General features: G+C 45.0%; 1 protein-coding gene across 1 annotated transcript in view; it reads right to left on the bottom strand.

Moving 5' to 3' along the window:
* Positions 1-24,103, bottom strand: part of LONRF2 (LON peptidase N-terminal domain and ring finger 2) — a 34,331-nt gene extending 10,228 nt beyond the window's left edge. The window contains exons 1-8 of the mRNA XM_030945282.1: positions 23,011-24,103; positions 9,108-9,226; positions 5,820-5,942; positions 4,729-4,890; positions 4,045-4,270; positions 1,980-2,076; positions 1,507-1,621; positions 178-299 (exon numbers count right to left, since the gene is read on the bottom strand). Of these exons, the coding sequence (XP_030801142.1) occupies positions 178-299; positions 1,507-1,621; positions 1,980-2,076; positions 4,045-4,270; positions 4,729-4,890; positions 5,820-5,942; positions 9,108-9,226; positions 23,011-23,770 (1,724 nt within the window). The 5' untranslated portion in view covers positions 23,771-24,103. The remainder of the gene's footprint in view (positions 1-177; positions 300-1,506; positions 1,622-1,979; positions 2,077-4,044; positions 4,271-4,728; positions 4,891-5,819; positions 5,943-9,107; positions 9,227-23,010) is intronic.
* Positions 24,104-24,583: the final 480 nt, after the last annotated feature.

Genomic DNA, 24,583 nt, shown 5'->3' with positions numbered 1-24,583 from the left:
AAGAACATTGTTACTTGTTTATCTGCAAAATACACATCAAAAATACAAAACATCGGGCAGGTTCATTTACAAATTCATTCCTTTGGTGCATTTTCATAAGCAAATTAATCTTCTTCAGTAATTTAGACTGAAGAATACATTTTTGTAACAGCTGTCAGTAGTATAAAGAGAGCCTACTTTGACAATTCCTTCATTTCTTCATCATAAACTTTCTTCCTTTCAGATAATTCCTCTGGCAAATAACGGACTATCAGCTCTTCTGTAAGGACGGTCTTCTTGTAAGTTCTGCTTGCCAGAAACTACAAGGAACAGTCAACTCTTAAGTCTGGTAACAAGAAAACATGTAACATCTCTTCCTCCCAGCCCATTCTTCCCTGAGGCTCAAGTGCACATTAGTAAGGACTGTACAGATTCCTTACCCTTTTAAGCCCCCAAGCACCAAAGCTTCCACTTCAGCCTATGTGGTTCACCCCACTGTCCTTTTAACCCCATCCCCTTTTTTGGCAAAGTTGTACTAGCAGGAAGAAAAGGCAGTCCATCCTCATTTTTGCAAAAATACATATGTCTTTTTCATCTACAGCCGTCAGCTTACTGACAAGAAGCACTATGTATGGGATACCTTACATCTGCTGCTGACAAGTGTTGACCAAGGAGCGACCATTCCTCATGCACCACAGTTTCCACTTAAAACTCGAAATTTGGTATGAACACGACTATGGAGGGGTTCCCCAGGCATGAGCCTCATGTGATACTGGAAGCCTCCATTTTTTTAAGAACCAGCTAAACCATCTGTATTCCAATGAATGCCAAATATATCCTTGAGTAAATGAGGTCTGTGCACAGGTTGATGTTGTCGGTACTGTCTTGTTCTGCTTTCAAGGAATCATAGAAGTTTGGGTTGGAAGGGTTCTTTAAATGTCATCTAGTCCAACCCCTTCAGCGAGCAGGGACATCTTCAAACAGATCAGATTGCTCAGAGCCCCCATCCAACATGACCTTTAATGTTTCCAGTGATGGAGAATCTGCCAACTCCCTGGGCAACTTCTTCCAGCGTTTCATCACCCTCATGGTAAAAAATTTCTTACTTACATCTAAGCTCTTTAAATCAACTCTCACTTTAAAAGCATTGCCCCTTTACTAAAATGCCTGTCCCTCTCTTTTTATAAACCCCCTTGAAGTACTGTAAGATCAAGAGCAGGTCTTCTCCTCACCAGGCTGAACAACCACAACTCTCAGCCTTTCTTCACAGGAGAGGTGCTCCAGATCACATTCATGGCCCTTCTCTGGACTTGCTGCACTCCTGTGCTGGGGACCCCAGAATTGGGTGCAACACTCCAGGTGGGTCTCACCAGACAGGAGTAGAAGGACAGAATCCCATCCCCCACCCTGCTGACCATACCGCTTTGGAGGCAGATCACAAGTGGAGCAGAGAAAATGTCCACATAGATGTTTCCAGAAGAACACAAGTTTGTGCAGTTTTGTTAATTGGGGCAAGGACATACTTACTTCTGACAGCTTTTCCTTGCAGAGTGGGCAGAGTGGATTATGGTCAAGGCAACGCTCAAGGCATTTGAGGCAAAAGGTGTGTCCACAGGGTGTGGTAACAGGTTCGTAGAACAACCTTAACAAGAAAACATGGAACAGAAAAGCTAAGCTGGCAACAAAAACAATTCCCAATGTGTGGAGAGGAAAGAGTCCTAGCTCTTTCTTTCTTTTCTGCTTTCGTATGAAGCACAGGTGACAGGCATTACCCAAGGATACAAAAAAGGTTTTCCTTTTTACAAGTGGTAAACAATGGAGAACTGCATACATAATGGAGAAAACCACATCTGTAAAGATTCACCAGATGTAAGGTTCAGCAAAAAGGAACAGAATAATGACTTAGACATTCTCTGGCAGGTTTCTCTTCTTACACCATGGAAACTTTTTTCAGAAGCTAGAGAGGCTTTGTTATGTTAATGCCAGGTCAACAGTCATACCTCATGCAGAGGGAACACTCAAAGTCCGACGCATCCACCAGAGTTGTCGGTATTTCACTTGAAGTGTCAGTGGTGTTTTCAGGTAAAACATCTCCATCTAAGTAGTCAAGAAGATTATTATAGTAAAGACATAAGCATTACTGCATTTTCCAATGTTCTTTGCACTGTTAACTTTTCCATTAAAAAATTGATTTGTGTCTTTTCTTTTCTGAAGTTTTGTTTCTAACAAACATACCTCCCCCATCTAAGTTTTAGATATTTTGGCAGGAGATCTTTGGACAACAGAGGATGACGTCTGTGACCAGAGAATACACTTTAGAGCTGAATACCCATTATTTGCTTCTCCAAAAATGATTGCTTTGTGGGTTTTTCTAGGCTAGTTTTTAAAATATTCTGCTATTGCTTTCCCACCACCACCCCCACATCAGCCAGGCCAGATGTTTTTAAGTACATTAAGTCCAGAATTTAATTTGTTTACACACAGTCAAAATATTTCATCACTGTTTATTATAGATTTCTCAGCAGGGGTAATTTTTCTTACAAATATAAAAAGGCTTACATTTTTCTAGACTAGGCTGTTCTAGAAATACCAAATTTCAGACAGCTTAAAAGTTAAAAGGACTACTGGAGCTGCATTAGCTAACAGCTTTTACTAGCTCAACAATCTGCAAACAGAGAGGCAAAACACTTCACTTAAAATTCCACCCAGATTGATTTTTGGGGGTGGTTTATATCTCTGGGTTAAACTCACTTTAAGGGTGCACTTCAAACTTCACATTTAGGCTCTAAAGCTTCTGTTGACATTTACACAAGCAAATTCTGCAACTTCTTTTACAATTTGCATCTTTGTGATGAGTTGCAACAGAGCCGTGACTGCTGCCTCCACATGTTTTTTATTAACCAAATTCTTGATCATTTAAAAGCTCTGCTTTTTATGTTAAGTTAAAATACTAGGATGCTTTGTTAAAGAGTAACTTATGCTCAGCATCTGGTTTATCTCCAGCACAGACAGGATAGGTGGTGTGTGGCCTACAAAGAAAAACAGTGCTATCTTTAACCTACATCTCACATGTTAGCATTTAGTAATTGCAAGAACCTGGCTGAGTTAATTCTGCAAATAGTAACATGGCACTGGGACCTAGAACACACCAGAAATTAGTGCTTATGGGTAAAACACGATCTCTGGCCTTCCCTGTGAAGATACAGGTGGGTCAGATTTCACAATCTATTTACTAAGTCTGCAGTTCACAGGCAAGTACAGGGTTTTTTTTCCTCTATAGCAACATGATCAGAAACTGGCCATATATACATAGATCTTTTGTAGAGGTCAAAGACAGACAGCTGTACTTGAAGACGTTGTAACATTTTCAGGCACAAGTCAAACTCCTGGAGGTGTGGGTTGGCTTTTTTTTCTTTAAGGGAAAAAATTCACACCAGCACAGCAACATTTTCAAAGTCTATGTTAACCAATTATTACACTACTCAGTAAAGTACTGCCTTCAGCATTTTCAGCCCTGTGTATTAAAGCCACTCTGGAGGTCTTTGTTAGAAGCTTGAGAAGCATAGAAATTGAAAGCACAGCTATCAAGTAACAGAAAACTGGGGGGTGGCGGCTTAGTACCCTTGAAAAGGCTTCTTTGTTTGCTTGGAATATTTCATGTACAGTTGCATGTGACCATTTCTAATGCCAGTTAAAGATTACTTTCCAGGCTTACTTCATCTTTCAATCATATAGAAAGACAATGAAGTTCAGCTATAGCTGAGACCTAGAAAATGGAAATGGCACTACCAACATGAAGACAAAGTACAAGTGGATTACACACACGTTACATTGAAAATAGCCCATCTGAGAATGAAAAATACAGTTTTCAGTCAGTGAACTTAAATTGCTCTGGAATAAGGTAAATAGGTTGTCAGAGCAGAAACAGACACACCAGAGAACAAAATATTACCCCAATTCCTGTAGGGAATGTTTTATTGACTCTTAGAAAAAGGGAGGAGTAAAAAAGTTTACAGTTTTTCAGTATGTGCAAGAGAAATCACTTTTCTAAGCCACAACACAAACCTTTTTTAAGAATCTTATTGGGGACATCCAAACTCTGCAAATCCCTCATATCACTGGACAGCTTTCTTTTTAAGCCAACTCCAGGTAAACTGGAGAGAATAGCTCCCAAAGACTTCTTGCTGTCATCAAAGTAGAGATCCAGAACATGATGGGTAACAGAAGAATCAGTGCTTCTGAATACATCAGATTCTTGGGACGGGGTTTTTGTTAACCTGAACATAGTATCCTAGAAAAATAAGAAGTTATATACAGCATGAGTCAATTTTGGTTTGCTTTTATCTATTAGTTTTATCAACAATAGATCAATGTTCCCACAAGGAGCCTAGCAATGGAGAAAGGTCTGTATCAAAGGTCATTTCCCAATTGCATGAAGTGGGGCCATCTCTCCCTACAGCTCCTGTCTCTAGAAATTATGTTCCTGTCATACTAAAATCTTCAGTAGAAAAAACCACAAACACAACTGACCCCCACATGAAGACATCACATTGTTTTCTGAAGAAAAAGGTTCACTCTCTTATTTTTCTGAGGAAGTACATCCCAATAAGAGATCCAACAGCAATGGAGAGAACAAGCTTATCATGAAAATAAGTGCCTACTCAGGTGCAGACAAAGACAGTGTCACACAGATCAGAAAGATCCATATACTATTTTTGATATTTTTATGTTTAACACTTTTTGCTTTACCTTTGAGGACCCAGCAACAGAGTTATCTTCCACAGCTGACTGTGTGTTTATGCTACTCAGAAATGCAGGTTTCAATCTTGTATGGGATGTTCGACTAGAGAAAGGTGCTGTTAGACTATCATGCACATTTTCAAAGGCTGGGAAAAACATCTCACACATTATCTAGTCAATCAGAGAGAGAAAAAAAGGAAAGGTAATAATTACAACATAGATATTTATGTTTATGTGAACACAGAGCCACAAACTTCACAGTTTCTAGATGCCAAGAAGCTTGCAACATCCAAGACATCCTGCATTCCCCAATGCCCATGGGAACCTGGATGGCAGTGCCCAGCACAACCACAGTCACAGTCACATTCCAAGGTGCTCTTCTGGTGCCCATCTCCCTTACCAAAGGATTCTGCTCCCCAACAGCAACAAGGGCAGCAGTTTGTTGCACCCTTCTCCTGATCCTACCCATCTCCATTTTGACTCTGCCTCCAGAACTCTTCAGACCATGCTTTCCCATCAAAACCAGTTAACAAAGATGTGTTTAAACATTCCTTGTGTTCTTCATCTATCTCCTCCATCCTCAAGCAGATTTAACCCCCAGCTTAAAAATCCTGCTCCTCTTCTCACCAGTCCACACCAAGCATCTTGCCAAATTCTCATCTCATTTTTATAAAAAGCTGCCTGTGTGGATGGTCACAGAGAACCTGATGATGGGCTCTTAGCACTTAATGTGTCTGACTTCCCATAAGGAACAAAATGCTACAAAGACTGCAGGATTTTTCCAGCACAGGGCAGCACACAGCTTCCTCTCCTCAATCCTCTGCCACTTCCCACATAAAAGTCATTTTTTGATGGGTACTAAAATTAGCAGCCTCAAGCCTACGCAGTGGAATTCACAAATATATAATCCCTCTGGCTGAGGCATCAACCAAAACCAAGAGGTGCCTCACAAAGAATATTGCTAAAAAGGTTTACTGGATAATCTCCTGAATCCAACTATCCTTTGGGCATTTACTATCACCTGAAATACCATGAATTTTACTTGGTTGTGGGATTAAAAGCAACACAATAGCCAAATAGCCAGTAAATACATTTTATACCTTTTGGGCTTCTTTCTTCATTGAGCTCCATTCAGGATTTAAGGCAACACAATAAAGGAATTCCTTCAATGCTTCCTCAGTCCTTTCCAATCCAGAAAGAGCTTTTGCTTTCACATAATGGCCCTGTTCACACAAAGGAAACGTACAAATCTAGAGATCATTTCTGAAGTGGCAGCATTACACCTGAAAACAAACCTGAAAGTCCAAGTCATTCTGCAGGTGAAGAACAAGATGCTTTTCAGGTAACAACCTCTTTGACATGCGTGACTGAAAGAAATTCAGTCCCTTCTGGTGAAAAAAGATTCCCCAGGAACCCTCTGCTACATCATTCCTTGCCAAAGGCACTGCTCATTTCCTGAGAGAAGAGCTGGGAATAAGGAGGGGTGTTTTTCCCCCCAGGGGCAAAGTCTACTACACATCCCACTGTGCTTGGATACACCACAGAACAATTTCACAGACCACGACAAACTTAAAAAGTAAAACATCTGCACAGAAAAGGCAGTGGCACAGGGCAGCCTGGAAGTGGCAACTGAGAGACTTCATGAGAGTCACTTCTCCTGCATGTCTTACTAGGCCAGAGATACATTAGACAGGTGAAAAATTGGCCCAAACCATCATGAATTTAGGGCAACGTACCAATGCTTAACCTGAAGCCTTTTAGCCCACTCTACCTCTCCCATGTGGTCTGGACTAACACATCCATGGCCAACAGCTGTGGTAACCAGCTTGGGAATAAATCCTACTTTACTTTACTTGTTACTAGCAGCAAGAGTGGAATGCTTCACCTCTGAACTTACCTGCAAATATCAAACTACAATTCTGACTACAGAAATTACTTCCTTTACAATGAAAAGAAACTAAGTGTGCCTTTAAACATTTCTCCCTTGCTTACTAGACAGAAGCATGCTCTACAAGTCCACCCCTGACCCATGTGAACATCTCTGGGCTGTACTGAAAGTAAGCTTCATGCATCTAAGAGACTGGCTAGATAGACAGATCCACTTTTCTCACTTCATTATAATGTTGAAAGATCCAGTATCACATAATCTTCCTCAGCAGGTAACTCCCTCATTCTTTCAATACTGCTGTCCAAGCTGAGACCTGTTAAGATCTTTACCATCCCACTGGAATTGGAAGAAAGAAGCTTATGCCAAAAGCAAGCAGCAAGCGCTGCATAGGCCAGGCTAATTAACATAATTATCATTTGGTGACCTGTGCAAGAAGTCTCAGTACACATTGATTCTCCCCAGGCGAGACACATTTTTCTTTTCCTCAATGCAGCAAGAAGAGAGATACTGTGAGGCTGACCCTGACCTTAGCTGGATGCTTGCACAGCCTCCATATAACCTTTTACACGCCTGCCATCACTGCCAGCATTACTGCACTGCACTGCGGAGCCTACAGGCTTGTTTGGACTTGTCCTTCGAGGCCCTAAGAGCAACGTCCTTATCTGACCTGCAAGGGAGGACTGAGGTGGGCTGTCCACAGATAAAGTACCTAAAGATCCAACACCAGAAGTTAGGCCCAGGGACTAGAGGCCCTATACTTCAGAGACTACCACTGCCACCTTCCCTTTCCTATTTTCATATACCCCTGACTGAAAGGGAGATCCAAGCAGGACCATGAGTAGCAGGCAGGAGGGCAGTTCTGTCTGCCTCTAAATAAAAACATAACTGGAAAACTCTCCCTGCTCTACAAGGTCCTGGTTTTCATAGCAACTGAAAAGAAACCAACTTATCTATAGCTCCAATGACTACTGCATACCAAGGAGTTTCACCAGCAACTCAGCAAGCCACTACATCTGTTATCAATAAGCCAAAAGATACTGGTAGGTGAACACTTGCATCCTAGGAGCTACTCCCAGAATTAAGTTTCATTTTATGTTGGGTTTGTTTTTTTAACTACACAGCACATGTTTGAGCTAATCTCTGCCACTGAATGAGATGCTGCAATACATAAAACAAAGCAGATGCCCAGAACTCCTGGAGAACATGGATTCTGGGTCAGCACAGCTTATGTTGATGTCCTCACAAACATGAAAGCACAAGTGAAGTACGTCTGAGACACTGCTGGTTACACCATGATGACAAATTTCATTTTCAATTAACATTCTTCAGAGATGTGATTAATGAAACCTTTACCCGCCTACGACTGACACACATCACATTTCCATGGATTCAGGCAAACAGAAGACACTTCAAGAAAATATCTGAACGTGCATTATTAATTTTTCTCCCTCTGCATAGAAAACCAGCCAGCATCACCCAAGATGGGATTCCTTACTTGATGAGAAATTATCCAAGACAGAGAAGCAAACTGGATGCAAGGGAAGATTATGAACTGCCTTGCAACATGAAAGGTTTTAATGGGTGACAGCACAGATAGGCGTCAGAGAAAATTACCTAACTTGCCAGAGACTTGGCGTTTCAGACAGCACCTCTCTGCCTGCCCTGCATCACCCCTGACTGGGAATGGAGCACTAGGTGCATAGCCCTGCTTGCTCAGGCAGAAGGCCAAGGCATTTATGCAACACCTCCTTAGTCTCCACATGAAGACAATGTCTGCCTAAAATCCTTCCCCAATTCCCCACGCTATGCTCTCCCCAGGAAGCAGCCAGAGGCTTTATCTGCTCAAACCCATGCTGCTGATTGCAGGGGTAATCCTAGGTGGGGTGAACTGTTGGACACTTAGTCCAGCCTCAGGCAACCAGTAGTAGTGAGGGGGACCACATGATTCTTCCATTTCTCCCTCCTAACATCATTTTTGATACTTGCTTCAAACTGCCCACTGCTCCCTGTAGCACATGCTTTGGTTATGAAAAAAATCCCAACCCCTCTATGAAACACCATGACACAGGTAGACAGCACAGATATGAAATATTAGGATTAAAGAGGAAAAGAAAATAATCCTGAAATACAGTCTGGGTGGCTTCTCAGAAAAACACACTGGCCAGCAGGCTGTCAAAGCCACCCATTTCCTGGGGACACATCATCCCAGAGGGACCTGCAGGGCCATCCTGGGCTGATGTAGCCTTATAGACTGATTCTGCTGCCAAGCTATAGCACAAGCTGGAACAGATAATAGGCACCAGTGTGACCAAAACCACACCACCAAAATCTCACCAGCCGGAAAGATCCTGAGGAGCTTTCACACTTATTCTTTGAAGAACTTAAGACGTTTTTGGCCCTGTTAATGCCACGATGTTCTTTCAACACCACCCCCAGCACAGAGAGAACCCTGAGAAGAAGCAGTTTTCATTTTGGTCTTTACAAAAGGCAAGCACCGTACCGCAGGCCAGTGGGGCTTGCTCCGGCACAGGATGTCTGCGTCGTGAAGAGCTTGCTGGTAGTTCTTCATCAGCGTACAGAGCTCCGCCCGCTGTGCTATCAGTGAACACTTGCAAGGAGCTGGAAAACAAAAACAGTCACAAGGAATTTCATTAAAATAAGTACATGTTAAATACTATAACCTCATATCCAGTCACTGTAACAAAAAAATCATTGCTTCCCACCCACTGCATTTATACTCTCCTGTAATGGAAAAAAGGCATTTCCTTCATTTCGTCCTGCTTAAAATATATTCTTCTCACTCTGAAGCAATGACTGTGTTTTATCAAAGTATATTTCATACTCACAAACAGGATGCCACTGCTTATTTACCCATCTTGCTTACAGGGCACTTCAGAAAGCAAAAAGAAAAAGCTGCAAGTGTTTCTATTCTCAGTATGGAGAAAGAAATCACCAGTGCAGGACTTCAGCTGAAACATTACCAGAAGCCATTAAATAACAAACATGCATGCAGCCTTTATACTTCATATCTGCTTGCTTTCCCCAGGGCAAGCAAACCTCTCATGATCACACACCTTGCCTCCACAAATTCATGAATCATTCAGTTCACATGGATTATGAAGTTCCCAAGCATTATTAATCTGTCCTTTCTTAAGGTCTCTAGAACACAAGTTAATTTCACAGAAACACTGGCTCATCCATGTTCACCCTGTCCACCAGGACCTCCAGATCTGCCATCTAGTCCAGCCCATCCTATTGCACAGAGTTACTGTGTCCCAGGTGTACTTCCTTTGCAGAAGTAGACAATGCTGGTCAGCCCATGCCCCAGATTGTTGGTTTGAATGGCAGCCCTGCCCTACAATACATAAATCGCTTCTTCCTCTCCCAGTTAGGTGTCACTGACAGTGTGCTCTTGCCTGTGATGGACGCTGTTAGTAAGGTGCTGAACTGTGTCAACCCCATTACCAACACCTGGGACAACGACACTGGCAGCCATCTGCCCAGCAGCTCCAAAGCCACTAGGCACCACCTCATTCCCATGGTTCAGTCAATTCTCCACCTCCCCAGCTTGGCAAGGACACTGCAGCAGGTTGTGGCAGCATCCTTGCAAAATACACACTAAGTCCCAAATAATGCTCTGCTTTTGTTCACTAGAACAGATATGTCATCATAGGTGATGAGATTTATCAGAGATTTACTGTTGGTCACTGTTGACCTTCATTTACTGGGAGAGGCCTTTGGAAGGCTGGAAGGGGGCTGCTGGCAGCTAAGTGCAGTAATCCTTTCCCAAACATGAGCTGGTTAAAACTGTCAGAACTGGAAAAAACTTTAAAAAGGCTCCAAGGTGTGCTGAGAGACAGAACTACATTTCTGCAGATGTTAAACTTCACATCCCAACTAGCTCACCTCTAAACTTTTCCAACAAATATCCCGTTATGCGTGTTCATGCATACGGCTCTCATCTAAATACTTCTCCTGCTCTCTTCAGCCTGCTTTGGCTTCACTGTTTGGATCTCACTTCAGCACCAGCATCCTAAACACACCCTCAGTAAGAACACATTGCCCATACACAGCCCAGGTACAAACACATATGCATGGACACAGAGCAAGCACAACTGCGGCTGGTGCCATCACTCTTTAAGTTCAAGGACCTACAAGGAGGGATGGCCCAAGATCACATCCCCCTCCCACCTCCTCCCCTCTCTTGTGCTGATGCTACTGCTTGTGCAGCAAACCAGGCTCGCACCCTGCACCGAGAACCAGAGCAAAGAATCAACTGACTGGAAGTTAATTCAACAGCAACAAATAAATAGAAAGGTTTCAGAGGATCAGTTTCCCCTCAACCAGTTCACTGTACAGCCACACAAACTTGAGTGCCAGGACACCGGATGAGGAGGAAAGAAGCAGCAAGAAGCGCTGCCTTTTTTGGCTGTAGCATGGACTGATGCCAGATACACTAACTGCAGCATGGCATACCAGGGCTGATGCTTCTCCAACTGCTCTCAGACAGTGACAGCTAGAGACTACACTTAAAGAGCTCTGCAAAAGCTCACAAGGTGGGGTCCTGTGCTGGTTTCTGCTTGTGTGGTTTTATGGTGGTTTGTTCTGGGTTTTTTTTAACTATTACACATGCAGACTGCCACATGCAGTGATCCACATTTCTACCTGATAGTTTTTAAAAAGACTGCAAGTTAAAAGAAATTGAAAAGTAATTAACCTAAGATCTTCAAGTAAGCTTTTTGTTCCTTTTAGCAAATGCTCAAATACGAAATCATTTAGCTGCATTTGAACAGTAAGGAATTCATACTGTATGTCCATCTTTGTAACTGCTCCAGGGTACCCAGTTGCAGGGTATGCTAAGGTGGGTAGAAGCAACAAGCAGAGTTAGGCACCTCCACAGGAAAGCAGGGTGCAGGGTGGGGTATTTCTGGCACCACGGGGAAAGGAAGCAGTGTGAGATTAGGGGACAAAGCAAGTCAGCTTGCTGCTTCTGTTCACTACTGCACATGTTAACCACACTGATGCTTTCCAGCACTCTTCAGAACAGTTCACAACCCAACAGACCCAGAGAGAGAACAGATTCATCAGCTCTTTTTCAGGAACTTATCTTCACTGCAAAAGTTTTAAGCAAAAAAAAAAGCCATTGCAGAGCACAACAGTGTGGGAATGGCTGCAGATCCTCCTGAAGCACAGTCCAAAGGGTCCACAATATGAAAGGAAAATAAACCAACCTGGAGGCAAGCCAGAAAGCCTACGTGTATTCAGGGCTAGTACCTCTCGTTCCCTGAGACTCAGCTAGCAAAAGGTGTGGCCCATCTTAATGAGTAACTGGCAGGGAATGTTTAGTTAACTGAGAGAAAGGATAAAAAACCCCAACAAACCAAACAACTTTGCTAAAGACAACAGTATTTATGAGGCTATAGTGTAACAGGTCTTCTATAGGGAGAGGAAGCCTCTAGACTAGATGCCATAGCTAGAGTGGCGCCTAGCCACCTCCACTTAGGCTCACCTCCCTCACAGAGCAAGCAGTGCAGCCTGAAATCTTGCTGGCTCCACACCCAACCCACACATCCCTAGTTCCCAGCCTCCTGCTATCAGCAGGACTGTCCCAAGAGGGTCTGCATCCCATCAGGGCAAAGCCAGATGGACTGAAACCTCATTCTTCGTCAGTGGAACTGAGGTATCAGCTGGCTGACTCCAACTCAAGGCTCACATGGAAGTGGGATGAAAAAGTGTGTACCCACCCACAGCCTATATAACTACAGGGTTTCTTGAGAGCACCATGATATTGAGTTGTTCCATGCCACAGCAAATGCCATGGCGAAAATAATTACTCACAGAAGGTGGAAGGAGAGGCCTTGAGGATGTACAGAGTTTGTGAAAGCTGCCAGTATACAAGTATGCCAGTGCTCAAGATCAGGCTCAGCAATGCCTTGAGCAACTCAATCCAGTTGTCTAGTGAAAAGTGCCCCTGCCCATGGGACTAGGTGATCTTTAAGGTCCCTTCCAACTCCAAACATTTTGATTCTACGCTATAATAACTGTCAAGTTTATTTTTTTAAATTAAAAAACAAACGAGCAAAAAATCAAACAAAAGACAAAACAAAAACAAGTAAAACCACAAGCAAGCAAAACAAACCCAAAGAAACAACCCTAAAAGAAAAAGCTTCACAATAGTCAAAAATTTGTTTTAAAATAATGCACCCTTTCTCTCTTTTGGAGATAAAGAGCAGAGAAAAAGAAGATTTATTTTATAAAATGACTCATTATTTCAGGACATATTAAAAAAGAAAAGCGTAGAAAATGTTACTGTTTCCACAATACCAGCAGATGGCATTTTGTGAATCCATCTCCTCCTGGGAATCTACAGCTGCACAGCAAAATTTATGTCCTTGTCAGCATCAGGGATGCAGTACTGAGGCTCCCATGATCTGCGGCTCCGGGCAGCTGGAACACAGGGACTTCCTCCAAGACTCAAGTCCTGGAAGTCTTCCCAAGCATCTCCCTTCCCCCCAGCCATAATTGCACTGTACTAGACAAAACCCTAGCCCATACAGGGCCCAGAGCAGAGGAATGTTTGGGTCTTTGCCTCCTGGACACTCCTTTGGACCACCAAATATTGCCCACCCTGAGTGTGGTTGTCAGCTTGGATTTCTACATAATCATTAATCTTCCTCTCACACCATGTTTGTGCTCATCCTCACGTTTGTTATACTATGCTTTTACTTATGCAGAAGCTATCACCCAAAATTACTTCTCTAGATATGCCCAAGAATTCAAGTTTTCTAAAAAACTATTCCGCTGAGTTCAGGAGGTTGGTAGGAGAACAGGGCTCCCCAAAATCTCCTTGTGCCTGGAAGGCAGCTAGAGGAATTATGAGAATTTGCCCAACTGACCATAGATGATGATAGAAGCTTTACTGTAATAAACTACACAGTGACTTCTTCCAGGAACTCAGAACAGAAAGAACAAGTTTAAAGAACTCTCTAACTCTCCTTATCTGATAATTCTTCCTAGAAAATTGCATCTTCTTCACACCCATTTCAATACTAAGCATATTTCCTGAAGGCATGAGCAGAACTGAAAGTGTCATCACAAAAACCTTTCAGTCTTGCTTGTAAGAGTCAGTCTGCACAGTATTTCAGCAGAAACTTCTCTCATATTTAAAGAAATTTCTGCCCTGGAGAGAGAAAGAAACTTGGCTTGTTTTGCTACATTATGCATTTACTTCTGAACAATTCAGTATTGAAAGCCTTTTAATAAGTTTGAAAAATAATATGAAACATGTATTTTTATTTCAGTGAGAAATTAGCAAGTTTTAGTAATTAACTGAATAGCAAATTAGCTTTTCACCTCCAACTTCATATAAGCATGACAAGTCCACACACAAAAAATGGATGCACGGGGTTGTTTGGTAGGGAGAGAGGGGGCAAAGAGAAAGGTGCCATTTAGATAAAGTAATTAGCAGAAGTAGTAAAGACATTTAGGACTTTAAAATAAAACTTCATTTCACAGCAAAGATGGAAACCAGCTTCCCAAATCTAATTAAGAGGGACAATGAACATGACAACCTACTTGCAATCATCAGTCCACCTTAATTGGATTAACAACTGGACTTTAAAAGGTATACATATTTTCTGAATAACATGGCTTTTCCTCCTTGCATTCACATCACTGGCATCTTCCTGAAGTGGAATAACCAAAGACCCCACAGGAAATGTGCAAGAGCTTTTAGTGCACAGAGAATGCAATAAAAGATGGCTTTTCCTTCATAAGTCTACTTGTGCAACTCCGCACCCTTCCACAGCACTTAGAGACAGGCACTTGTGAACAGGGAATTTTCCCTGGGGAACCAAGGGACCAACACTGGCAGGCAGTACTGTATGGCCTTAGGTACCCTTGAAATAGGCAGTGGTGAGGATGAGGAGCACAGGGCACCACAATTCTCCACTTGGAGCCTATGCCACCAATTTTTAAGAAAGATTTAATTTTAAGAATTATACTAATTTCTCTCAGGCCCCTGTATTTCGCTGCTCAAAAGTCCATACTTAAAAACACAGCTCTTGTAGGGCGCTGAACAAAATGCTTTAGATTCTCAGCAGTCTTATTTCAGGCTCAGTAAGTCCTCGGTTAGGAAGCTCCATATGTTATTTAAAGCTGGACTGTCATCACTGCTAAGCACAGCTAATCACTGTTCCCATTATTACTCAGGAGATACACTGTAAGGGAAGTTGTGTACTACCCAGAAGAGCTTCTACAGATGATGCAGCTCATTCTGCATCCTTGTTTTTGTGCTATAGCTCTGGCCTCATGAGGAAGAAGCATGCCCGTTACATTACATTATTACAAATTGATGTATTGCCAATTACATTAACTTACAGTTTAGGTTCCATGTCCACAACTCCAAAGCCAATGCTAACCTTCCTCCCAAATCCATGTCACAAATTGTAGCAGCAGCAAAAGTCCCAAATTCAAGAAAGTTCCAACACAGAGCTAAGCACAATACATGAGATCATTGCTCCCTCCTATGCAAATCCAAATCTTTCAACACTCTGCTAGATGCATGCTACTGTTTGCAGATATTACAGCATGAAACAACACACTCTCCCTGTATTTTCAGTTCCCACTCTACCCTTTGGACATTTGGGCTGCTTCACATGATGTACCCCAAGGTCATCTATGGCCTCTTGCCACCAGTATAATAAAAGCAGTAAGTACACAAATATGAGTAATTTTTCAATGCTTACTAATTCACCGAGCATTTAGTTCAAGGCTGGGAAAGGTTCCCTGCCAAAGCCCTAGTCAGAATGGAATTAACCTCTCAAACAGCAGGTACAGAGACTGCCCCAAATCAAAATATCTACTGACTGAAGTATGATATAACAAGCAAGATTCAAAACCAAAACAAAAACCATCAAGGGGTCAAGCCCCCACCAGACTTCGAAGCACCCAAGGAAAAGTTCTGATCTTCCCAAAGAAACAGGGACCTATGCTAGGTGCAAAAGAACCTGTGATTGCAAGGAGACTTCAAAGACACCATTGTACTTTGCAGTGAAGGCGGGACCAGTCAAGTAGATCTCCCACAATCACAGTTTATTTAACAAGATCAGTTTACAGCCAGATATTCTATCATAAAACTACTTTACCAGTGACAGCATAGTTGCCTTCTTTGACATGACTACTACATAAGCTACATTTCTAGAAGTTACCCTTCTGGTCTCTGTAACCTCTTTTTCCAGTTAAAGCTTGTTTCAGAATTTCTGACTTTAAAAAAAAAAAGGACCCTCTTGTTTCTCTGTTAGTACCTCACTTCTTCTGTCCTCAAAACGAGCAGGTCCCTCAATACATTTGCAAAAAAGAAAAGAGTACTGCAATACCCTACTAATTTTAACATAAGGAACCACAAGTCAGTTCTATAAGTGTCTTCTTTCAAAAGCGAGAGACATTCTGTTATACTTAATCAAAGGAAAAAAAAGAGTATGCTGTTTGAAGAGACTTCAAAAATTCTTCAGACTTTAAGTAGGTATAGCTCATTCTCGACGATTGCTGAAGCAGTTCAATTATTTATAGGAAATTACATCTGGGTTACATGCATGAAGGGGGAGGGGGAAATACAGTTCTCTACCATTTAAGATGGGGTAAGTTACATGAGCAATGTTAATTACTTTTTAAAAAAACACACAAAACCCCCAAAATCCCACAGCAAGACTGTCTACTGTACAGCACGATGCCTTCTCTCCTTTGCCAGCGATGAATAAGCCTCCTGACCACTTTGGCTCTGGTCCTGCAGCTCAGCAATGCCTCTGCCTCCAGCAGACCCTCTGCAGGCAGGCAAAAACTTCCAGAGATCCAACTACAGGACCTGAGCACTCAACCATAAGCTCTGTACAAACCAAGAGTAACATGAGCTTCTCCTCCAAATGACTTGACATGTTTCCAGTGGTGACATACATGAAGTATTTACTACTATTTTTCAAGCACTAATTCACAGTAACATGGGAGGGGAAAGAAGGAGGGGAGGCACTGAGGGGCAAAACTCTGCAAAACATTTCAAGTTTAAAAATAACTCGAGGATTGCTCCAACAGTCTCCAGGTAACCTTGACTCCTACTTTTACATGTTTTTCTGTCCATGTAGAAGAGAGCGAAGAAGTTTTGGACACACACTTTAAGTGGATTCCAAGACTTTATAGAGAGATTCCAAGATTTTACAGAGGGATGGGAAAGTTCCTTTTTTAGCACAAGTCCTCTAAGCAGCAAGCAACTACTATTTTTTGTAGCAAGTAATTTCAAAAACACTACCTCTCATTCTTCTCTTAAAGTTACCTTACATTAGGAGGTAAAAAATTAAATATTCTTCTGATAAATTATTAAAATGACTGAACCAGTTGCTGTTGTAGGAGTCATGACAGCTGTCTACCATGGTTTTTTTGTTGTTTTTGCTAAATGGCTAGTACAACATCAAAGACTTACTTCTTTACTACTGCCAACAGGAAAGTGTACCCAAGACCCTGTGAGAAAGGAAGATTTGGCCAACATCTGTTTTACCATATCAGGAAAAGTCAAATGACCTTATCTTTAATAGCAGCCTTCTAGAAAGGGTATACAAAAGAAGAGACCATTAAAGTATTCTAATATACATAATGCACATACCAGTGATAAGGATGCTCTGTAGTACTTTTCTTTGAATGAGACTTTGGTGCAAGTGCACCATTAACAAGGGTACAACCATAGAAAATGGCAGAATTAATAAAATGCATACAATGGCATCAACCATCTCTACAAAAACTTAAGCACAGCTCTCTCTAAAGACAGCTCAGTCCCTTTACAGACTGGAACTCTTCTTTGCTTCTTCTGACCTTGACCCAGGACTAACAGAGAAATCCATCACTAGTCAGGGCTGCAGTAGGAAAGCACCTGAAGGGTGTTCCACCAGTCCACCAAAAAATTCTGATCATACTTTCCCACCCTTATCTGAAACAACTTAGACACAGACATAGAAGGAAAATGCCCAAGCAAATTATGCCTGGGGCATGGTAGAATGCTTGCCAACACCCATCTTATGGCTGTAAGCACTCAGTCTAACTCAAAGAATGCTTGGCTTGAAGTTTACCTATGCCATGCTCTCCAGGAAGAAGTGCAACCCCACAATCTGGCATTTACCTGGCAGGAAAATCTACAGCAATTGTTCTTGAATCAACTCACACTCAAAGCCTGTAGTTTCCTTTGTGTCTTTTTTCTGGCCTGCCTCCTGGCCTGCCCCACCCCCTTAATTCAATTCTTACAAAGAGAGAATTTGGTAGGCATCAGATAAATTTTCATTAATTGCTTGACCACAAAAGTAATTAGTGTTGAGTGGCCACAATAAGCTTTCTTTTGGATCACACCAATTTATGATGATCATCCACTGGGATGAGAGGGGAGGGCTGTCCAAGGTCTGGACGAGAGAGGCAGATTCTCCTCTTTCCACCAAAGCTCACAAAAGCATCTGCATTTTGTTCCTAGCAACACCACAACCACCACCCTGTGGGCCAGAGGTCAGTGAGCAGCTCTGCACTCCCAGAGAGCAGAGCATCCCCAGCAGGCACACAGCAGCATCTCCCTTGCCTGCCCTGTAGCACTGCTACCTCTAACACTACTTGGGCTTGGTACAAACTCACCTCCTCTCCTTGGCCTTTCCTACACCATCCTTTATCCACTTGAAACAAAGATCCACACAGATGTATGTGCAAAGGAGCATTTTCTTCCTAAGGTCTCAATCTTTCACTGTGTTTTGAAAACTCTATGATACAGCTGAGCTTTATCTCCTATATGCTCATTCTGGAAACCTTGGCAGGGGTGGAACTAAAATCCTGGGCAATGTGAGTGGCTGCATGCATTAGCTATCACCCCCTGCTCCAGGACAAACATACCTCTGCTCAGAAAGAGTCCATCACACTAGAAGTAAACACAACCACTTTGAGTGTTTGCTGAGCTCTTACAGCTCTCCAGAAACAATTATCTTCTTGGGCCTGATAAACTCTGCAGCAGTGGGTAACTACACACCAAAGCCAACATATCTCATGTAGAAACAAGGTGTCCTGGAACACCAGCATCCAGATAGGATGTGTGCCACCCCCAGGGCTGGGACCCAACTGTACAACACACAGCAAGCAAAAAACCCCACACCTCACACCACAGGAGCCAGGGCAGGGTCACCCCTCCACACCCCAAGAAGGTCATTCGAGATTAGGGTCAGATGAGCACAACAAGGTCACAGCCCTTCCCAGCAGAGCCACAGCCCTGTGGGCAGGCTTGAGAGACCACCCAGGACCTGTAACATGAATGCTGTCTAATGAATGCACCCTCATCCCAAACGAGAGCTTCATCTCTTTTCGAGCTGTACTTGGGAAAAGCTCTATTCACAATCTTCCCAATGCTACCTGTTGCCTCTGTAACTGAGAACTGCTTTGGATAAATAAATAAATTTTAAAAAACCCAAAAAACAACAACAAAAAACTCAAAAAAAACCAACAACAACAAAACAAAAAACAACAACAAAAAAACACAAACAAAAAACCAAAACAAAACAAAAAAAAACCACCAAAAAACCAAAACCAGAACACAAGAATACACTCCCAAAAGCACAGCCTCAAAATAAATTTATTTGTCACTGAAATCTAGCTTACTTGAACTTCAGGCACACGGCTTAAAGAGTCTGTATGCCTGGATATAAGGAAATGATTGTACTCCTCCCAAGCACAGTCCCTCCAGAGAGTATCTCCATCAGCGGGAGAGCAGCAGGTCAAAGAAAAAAGGGTGCAGAAAGCACATACTGCACAAAGAGGCCCCGAACCCAAATAAACAAATGAAGACAACCCCACAAACAAAGCAATCCTGCACATATATATCATATATTTCAGTTTAACTAACCTAGGAGTCCAATCAAAAGGCTAGTTAGAAGAGAAGGGATGGCAGAGAGGAAGCCCACCTCACAAATGAAATTCAGATAGCTGGGGTAACAGCCGTGAGAGCAACATTTGGACAATATTTGATATTATGATGGCAGAACAGCATAAAGCTTGGCACAAAAAGTGATCCATCTGGAAACAAATGCTTTCTTTCAAGCAGCTTGACTTGTGCTTGCTTTGAAGCTGTGGTAATTAGATACCTTACAATAATGGAGGATCTATTACAATATCTACAGCAGAGGGGAAAAAAAAGGTAGTGACTTTGTATAATACAGCAGAGATCACATCTCAAGGGGACTGGAAGGATCAAATAGCAAAGCTGATTTTCTTAAGAACAAAAAACCCCACTCAACCGCACCTGAATCCATAGCAGACTACAGGAGTGAACATGGGAGCAGCGCTGCTGCTGTAAATGTGATAGTTAAGGATAAAATATGAATACACTCACTAACAGTATGAATTTGTAAGACTAACTAGTTCAACTGGAACAAGCTGACAACTTAAAGGCATGTAGACCTCTTCCCAGGCCTGAAATAGGTACCAGACATTCCAGATTGCACCAGAAATGTAATTCAAGAATTGAAGAACCTCAAGAACTAAAGTGTCAATCAGGAGAAGGTCACAATCAGAACAAGCAAAATGACAGGAAAACTTGCTTTAATGTTGCATCACACAAAGCTAGTTGTAACAGATAGAGTAGGAAAGTATTCCACAAAAAACACCAGTAAAAAAATCAGACTGAAGTTATGTATACTGCCAAGAAACCCGGAATTTTACCTAACTTTATATCACAATTGTATAATCAATGTGCTCATGAGCCTTCAGTCACTAAAAAAAATTCTAATAGCCAGGCCCTTGACAAGCTTGTGCGATACACGAGCATTTGGAGGTTGTGAAAAGCACTTATCTTCTCACACATCAGGATTGTGTTCAGCTGGGGGTAGAGGAAACTGAGAAGACACCTCATCACAATTTACAGCTTCCTCAAAGGGGGAAGTGCAGGCCCATGTACTGATCTCTTTTCTCTGGTGACCAGGGACAGGACTGAGGAAACAGCATGAAGCTGAGTCTGGGGAGGTTTAGGTTGGAGTTTAGGAAAAGATTTTTCATTTAGAGGGTGGCTGGGCACTGGAACAGGCTCCCCAAGGAAACGGTCATAGCCACAAGCCTGACAGTTCAGGAAGCTTTTGGACAATGCTCTCAGGCACCTGGTGTGACTCCTAGGGCTGTCCTGTGTTTTTAAGTCACTCACATGCTAACATTTCAACACTGTACAGTTGGAAAAGAGTTGTGGGGTTCTTCCTTATTTACCATGATACTTGGCTGGAAAACAAGAAGGCAACTCCAGCATGCAGAAAAGCAGTGAACATGTGGCAAGAATTTAAGAACACAAGGCTCATACACAGCAGCTCAATTTGTGAGGAACAGCACCAGCACGCACAAAACATCAAAAAAAATGATGGGCTGGGGGCATGGTCTCATGCTCTTCATCAGCAGGAATTTGGATCCACTACAGGGAAGTTATAATATGTAAGCCTGTGGCATTTGGATTTCAAAAGCTAGCAAGATACTTGTTATTATTTCCAATTACAATTTTATTAAAAAGAAAAAATTCAAGTTCACTGACAGAGTGAGGACTTTCTGAATGGATTCCCAGGCTGCTTGGGAAATCACTGCAAAGGAGTTATCTTGAGATCCTGATGCACAACAGCCATGGCTGGAGATTGTACTCCAGGGAGAGGAAGAACACAGACACATGCTGTGTGAGAACACCAGCAGCACACCACAGTCTTCCCTCTCCTTTCACCCCCATGCAGACACAGCAAGAAGCAGAGACAACAGTGAGAAACAGTTCTCTAAAAAACTCTTCAAACATTAATTTCATTGATGAGATGCTATTTTCCCCAGTAGTAGGACCCTGAACCCAAAATATTAGGATGCTTCCCTACTGAAAACTCACCATATCCACCAGTGACCTACATTAAGCCTCTCCTCTCCCTCTGCTTCACCTTCCTTCTTGGGCTCCATCCTGCCCTACTTTAATAGGGATTACTTCAGCTAAAGCATGTAATAGTTTTATAGGGATAGATACATAGTTTTATAGGATAGTTTTCAGATAGGACTGAAAACTTGTCACATCTAGCTGGGAAAGTGGAAGAAACAGCAGAAGTAATGGTTTCCACAGCCAGCATCAGCTGTGAGTAGATAGTATGCTATCCCATCCCAAACTCTTCTGTCTCCAATGCCTATCATTAAGCCGTGGCAAAAAACTGAAAGTGAGTCAAGGACTGGAATAATGGTGAAATTGTTTCTCTCCACAGCAAAAGAAATTTAAAAAAATAATAATAATCAGAGCCATTTATCCCTGCATGTAAGAGCTAGGATCAAGGAACACGATTTTTAGTCAATGCAGGGAAGGAGCTCATTGACGGAGGAGCGGCACAATTTTCCCTACGCTTGCCTTTCAAAGACATTTACCCGCAGGATTTCGTCAGTGTTAAAACGACGGAGGATTTCTTCCCCCTTCCTCCTCGATTAAACCGGACATCCATCTCGCTGAGAGCGGAGGAGCGGCAGATCCCGGGGGATGTGCCGGGACCGCCGCACGCCTCTCAGCCACCGCCGGTGCTGTACCACCCCCACCGCTCGCAGGGCAAACAGCCGGGCGCACGCACACATCCACTACTACAGGGCTACAACCGAGCGAGCAGGATCCACCTACTACTCGGCGCAGAACCTGAAAACAAGCTAGTTTGGATAAACTAAAGCTGCCATCGGTTTGGCAGAGGAGGAAGGCAGGCATTATTATTTAAAGCCAAGCTCTTCAGAGAACACCCTGCACACAGAAATCCTGCGCGTCAACAAAGAGCTACGCTCAAAACACGAGTGGACCATCTCTCCAAGGCTAAGACAGACCATCTTTCAAGGCTAGATAACCTTGAGTATTTTGCACAGTGCAAGACAAAGGAAATTTTCTGAGCCTTTACACCTACTGATACCCCATCAGGTGTTTTCAAAGCATTTCTCTCGCTGACGGTGCAGCTGCACGTAGCTGAATGAATCTGATCCACACACTCATTTCTTCCAGGAAGCCGCGGCGCGGCTCAACACGACCACTACTGCGTATCCTACGCTGAATGATGGCTTCCCCATAAATAGGAAAGGGGGTTTTCTAGAAATACTGCATAATGAGTCATCGGCAGCGAAGAGCTAAACGCCAAGCACCTTCAGAGCAAGGACAAAAATACCAGTGGAACAAAAATAGCCATTCACTGGCGCGGGGGGCGGGCGTGAGGAGACCCGCTGGCAGGATTCCCGCTCGCAGCCTCCCGCAGGCGGCCTCTCCCACCGTTCACCGCAAGCCCCCTCCCCGCCCGGCTGCGGGGGCCAGCCCGGTGGCGGCGGCCAGCGCTGCCCCCGCCGCGCCCCCTCCTCCTCCTGCCGGCGCCACTCACCCATCTCCAGGGCCTGGTTGTACTTCTCCAGGGCGGCCGGTAGCTCCTGGCGCTCCCGCAGCGCGTCGCCCTCGGCGCGGAGCCGCCGCGCCCGGCTCTCGGCGCCGAACCACTTGTGCAGCAGGTTGCCCAGCACCACGTTGACCCGCGGGCGGCCGGCGGCCGGCGGCAGCGCGGCGGCGGCAGGGGTCGGCTCGGCGGGGCGGCGCGGGCGGTGGCAGCGGCCACAGTCGCCGGGCTCGGCGCAGCGGCGGCAGTGGGTGTGCCCGCAGTGCAGGGTCACCGGCTCGCACAGCAGCCGCCGGCACAGCGGGCAGGCGAACAGCTCGGGCGGGCGGCAGCACGCCGGGTCGCAGAGACTCTCGCCCTCCGCCCCGCCGCCGCCGGCCGCGCCGCTCCCCCAGGGCGGGAGGCGCAGCTCCTTGTCGCGGATGCTGAGGGCGACGCTCTCCGCCAGCTCCCGCAGCTCCTCGGGCCGCAGCCGCGCCAGCCGCGCCGCCGCGCCGTAGGCGTCCAGCGCCTCGGCCATGCGGCCGGCCCTGGCCAGCGCGTCGGCGCGGCGGAGGCACAGGCCCCGCTCGGGCTGCGGCAGCCCCGCCAGCTCGGAGCCGTAGATCTCGGCCGCCAGCTCGAAGTTGCCGCCGCGGAAGGCCTCCTCCGCCACCTGCAGCATCTCGGCGCAGGGTCCCCCCGCCGCCGCCGCCCTCGCCCCGGCCCCGGCGGCGGGCGGCAGCGCGCAGGGCCCCGGGCCCAGCTCCATGCCCGCGCGGCGCCGCCGGCCCCGGGCCGCCCTACTCCATGCTGGGCCCGCGGCGCTGCCGACTCCGGCTTCTTCCTGGGAGGGGACGGCGACGGAAGGGAGGGAGGGAGGGATGGAGAGGGGGCGTGTCACATCTCTGCAGCAGGGGGGCGGCTCCCGGGAGGGGGAAGGGGGAACGGGGAACGGCGGCGGGGATGGGGGACGGGGGGGCGGACCGGCTCCCTGCTTATGTAAGGGGCGAGTGGTTGGGTAAAACCACCCGAGGCCGGCAGACCGCCCGCCCTCCCCGGGGGCAGCGGTGGCGCGGCGGGAGCTCCCCTTCCCTCCCTCGGCCCCTCCCCTCGGTGCCCGGCCGCCCGCCGCCGCTGCCAGGTGCCGGTGCCGCACGTGCCCGTCCCGCACGTGCCCCTGCGCCGCCGCGCCCGCACGTGCGCCCGGTCCGGCGGCGGCGGCTCCAGCAGCGGGAGCGGGGCCGGGGGGGCTTCCGCCGAGCGGCTCCTGCCGAGCTCAGCCTCTTCCTTCCCGTTTCCTGGTGCTCTGCATTAACCGCTTCCTCGCCGGGCTGCCGGGCCCTCCTGTCCCATCGCCTGCCGTCCCGCCGTGCCCCGGGATCCCCTCGGTGCTCCCCCGCCGCCGGACGCGGCCTCTCCGCCGGCAGCACCGCACCGTGTATGTCGGGGAGCGTTATCGGTTGTTTATTTCTCTGATCCCCGAGAAGCAGGTACTTGCTGTCTCTTAAATAAATAAATACACAAATAAAAAAAAAAAAAGGCATTTCCCAAACACCACAACTGTTAGAAAAAAAATCTTTTT

This window comes from Camarhynchus parvulus, chromosome 1, assembly GCF_901933205.1.
Source record: "Camarhynchus parvulus chromosome 1, STF_HiC, whole genome shotgun sequence".
NCBI lineage: Eukaryota > Metazoa > Chordata > Aves > Passeriformes > Thraupidae > Camarhynchus > Camarhynchus parvulus.
Note: the sequence above shows the minus strand (reverse complement) of the source record. Positions and strands in the feature narration are given on the sequence as shown.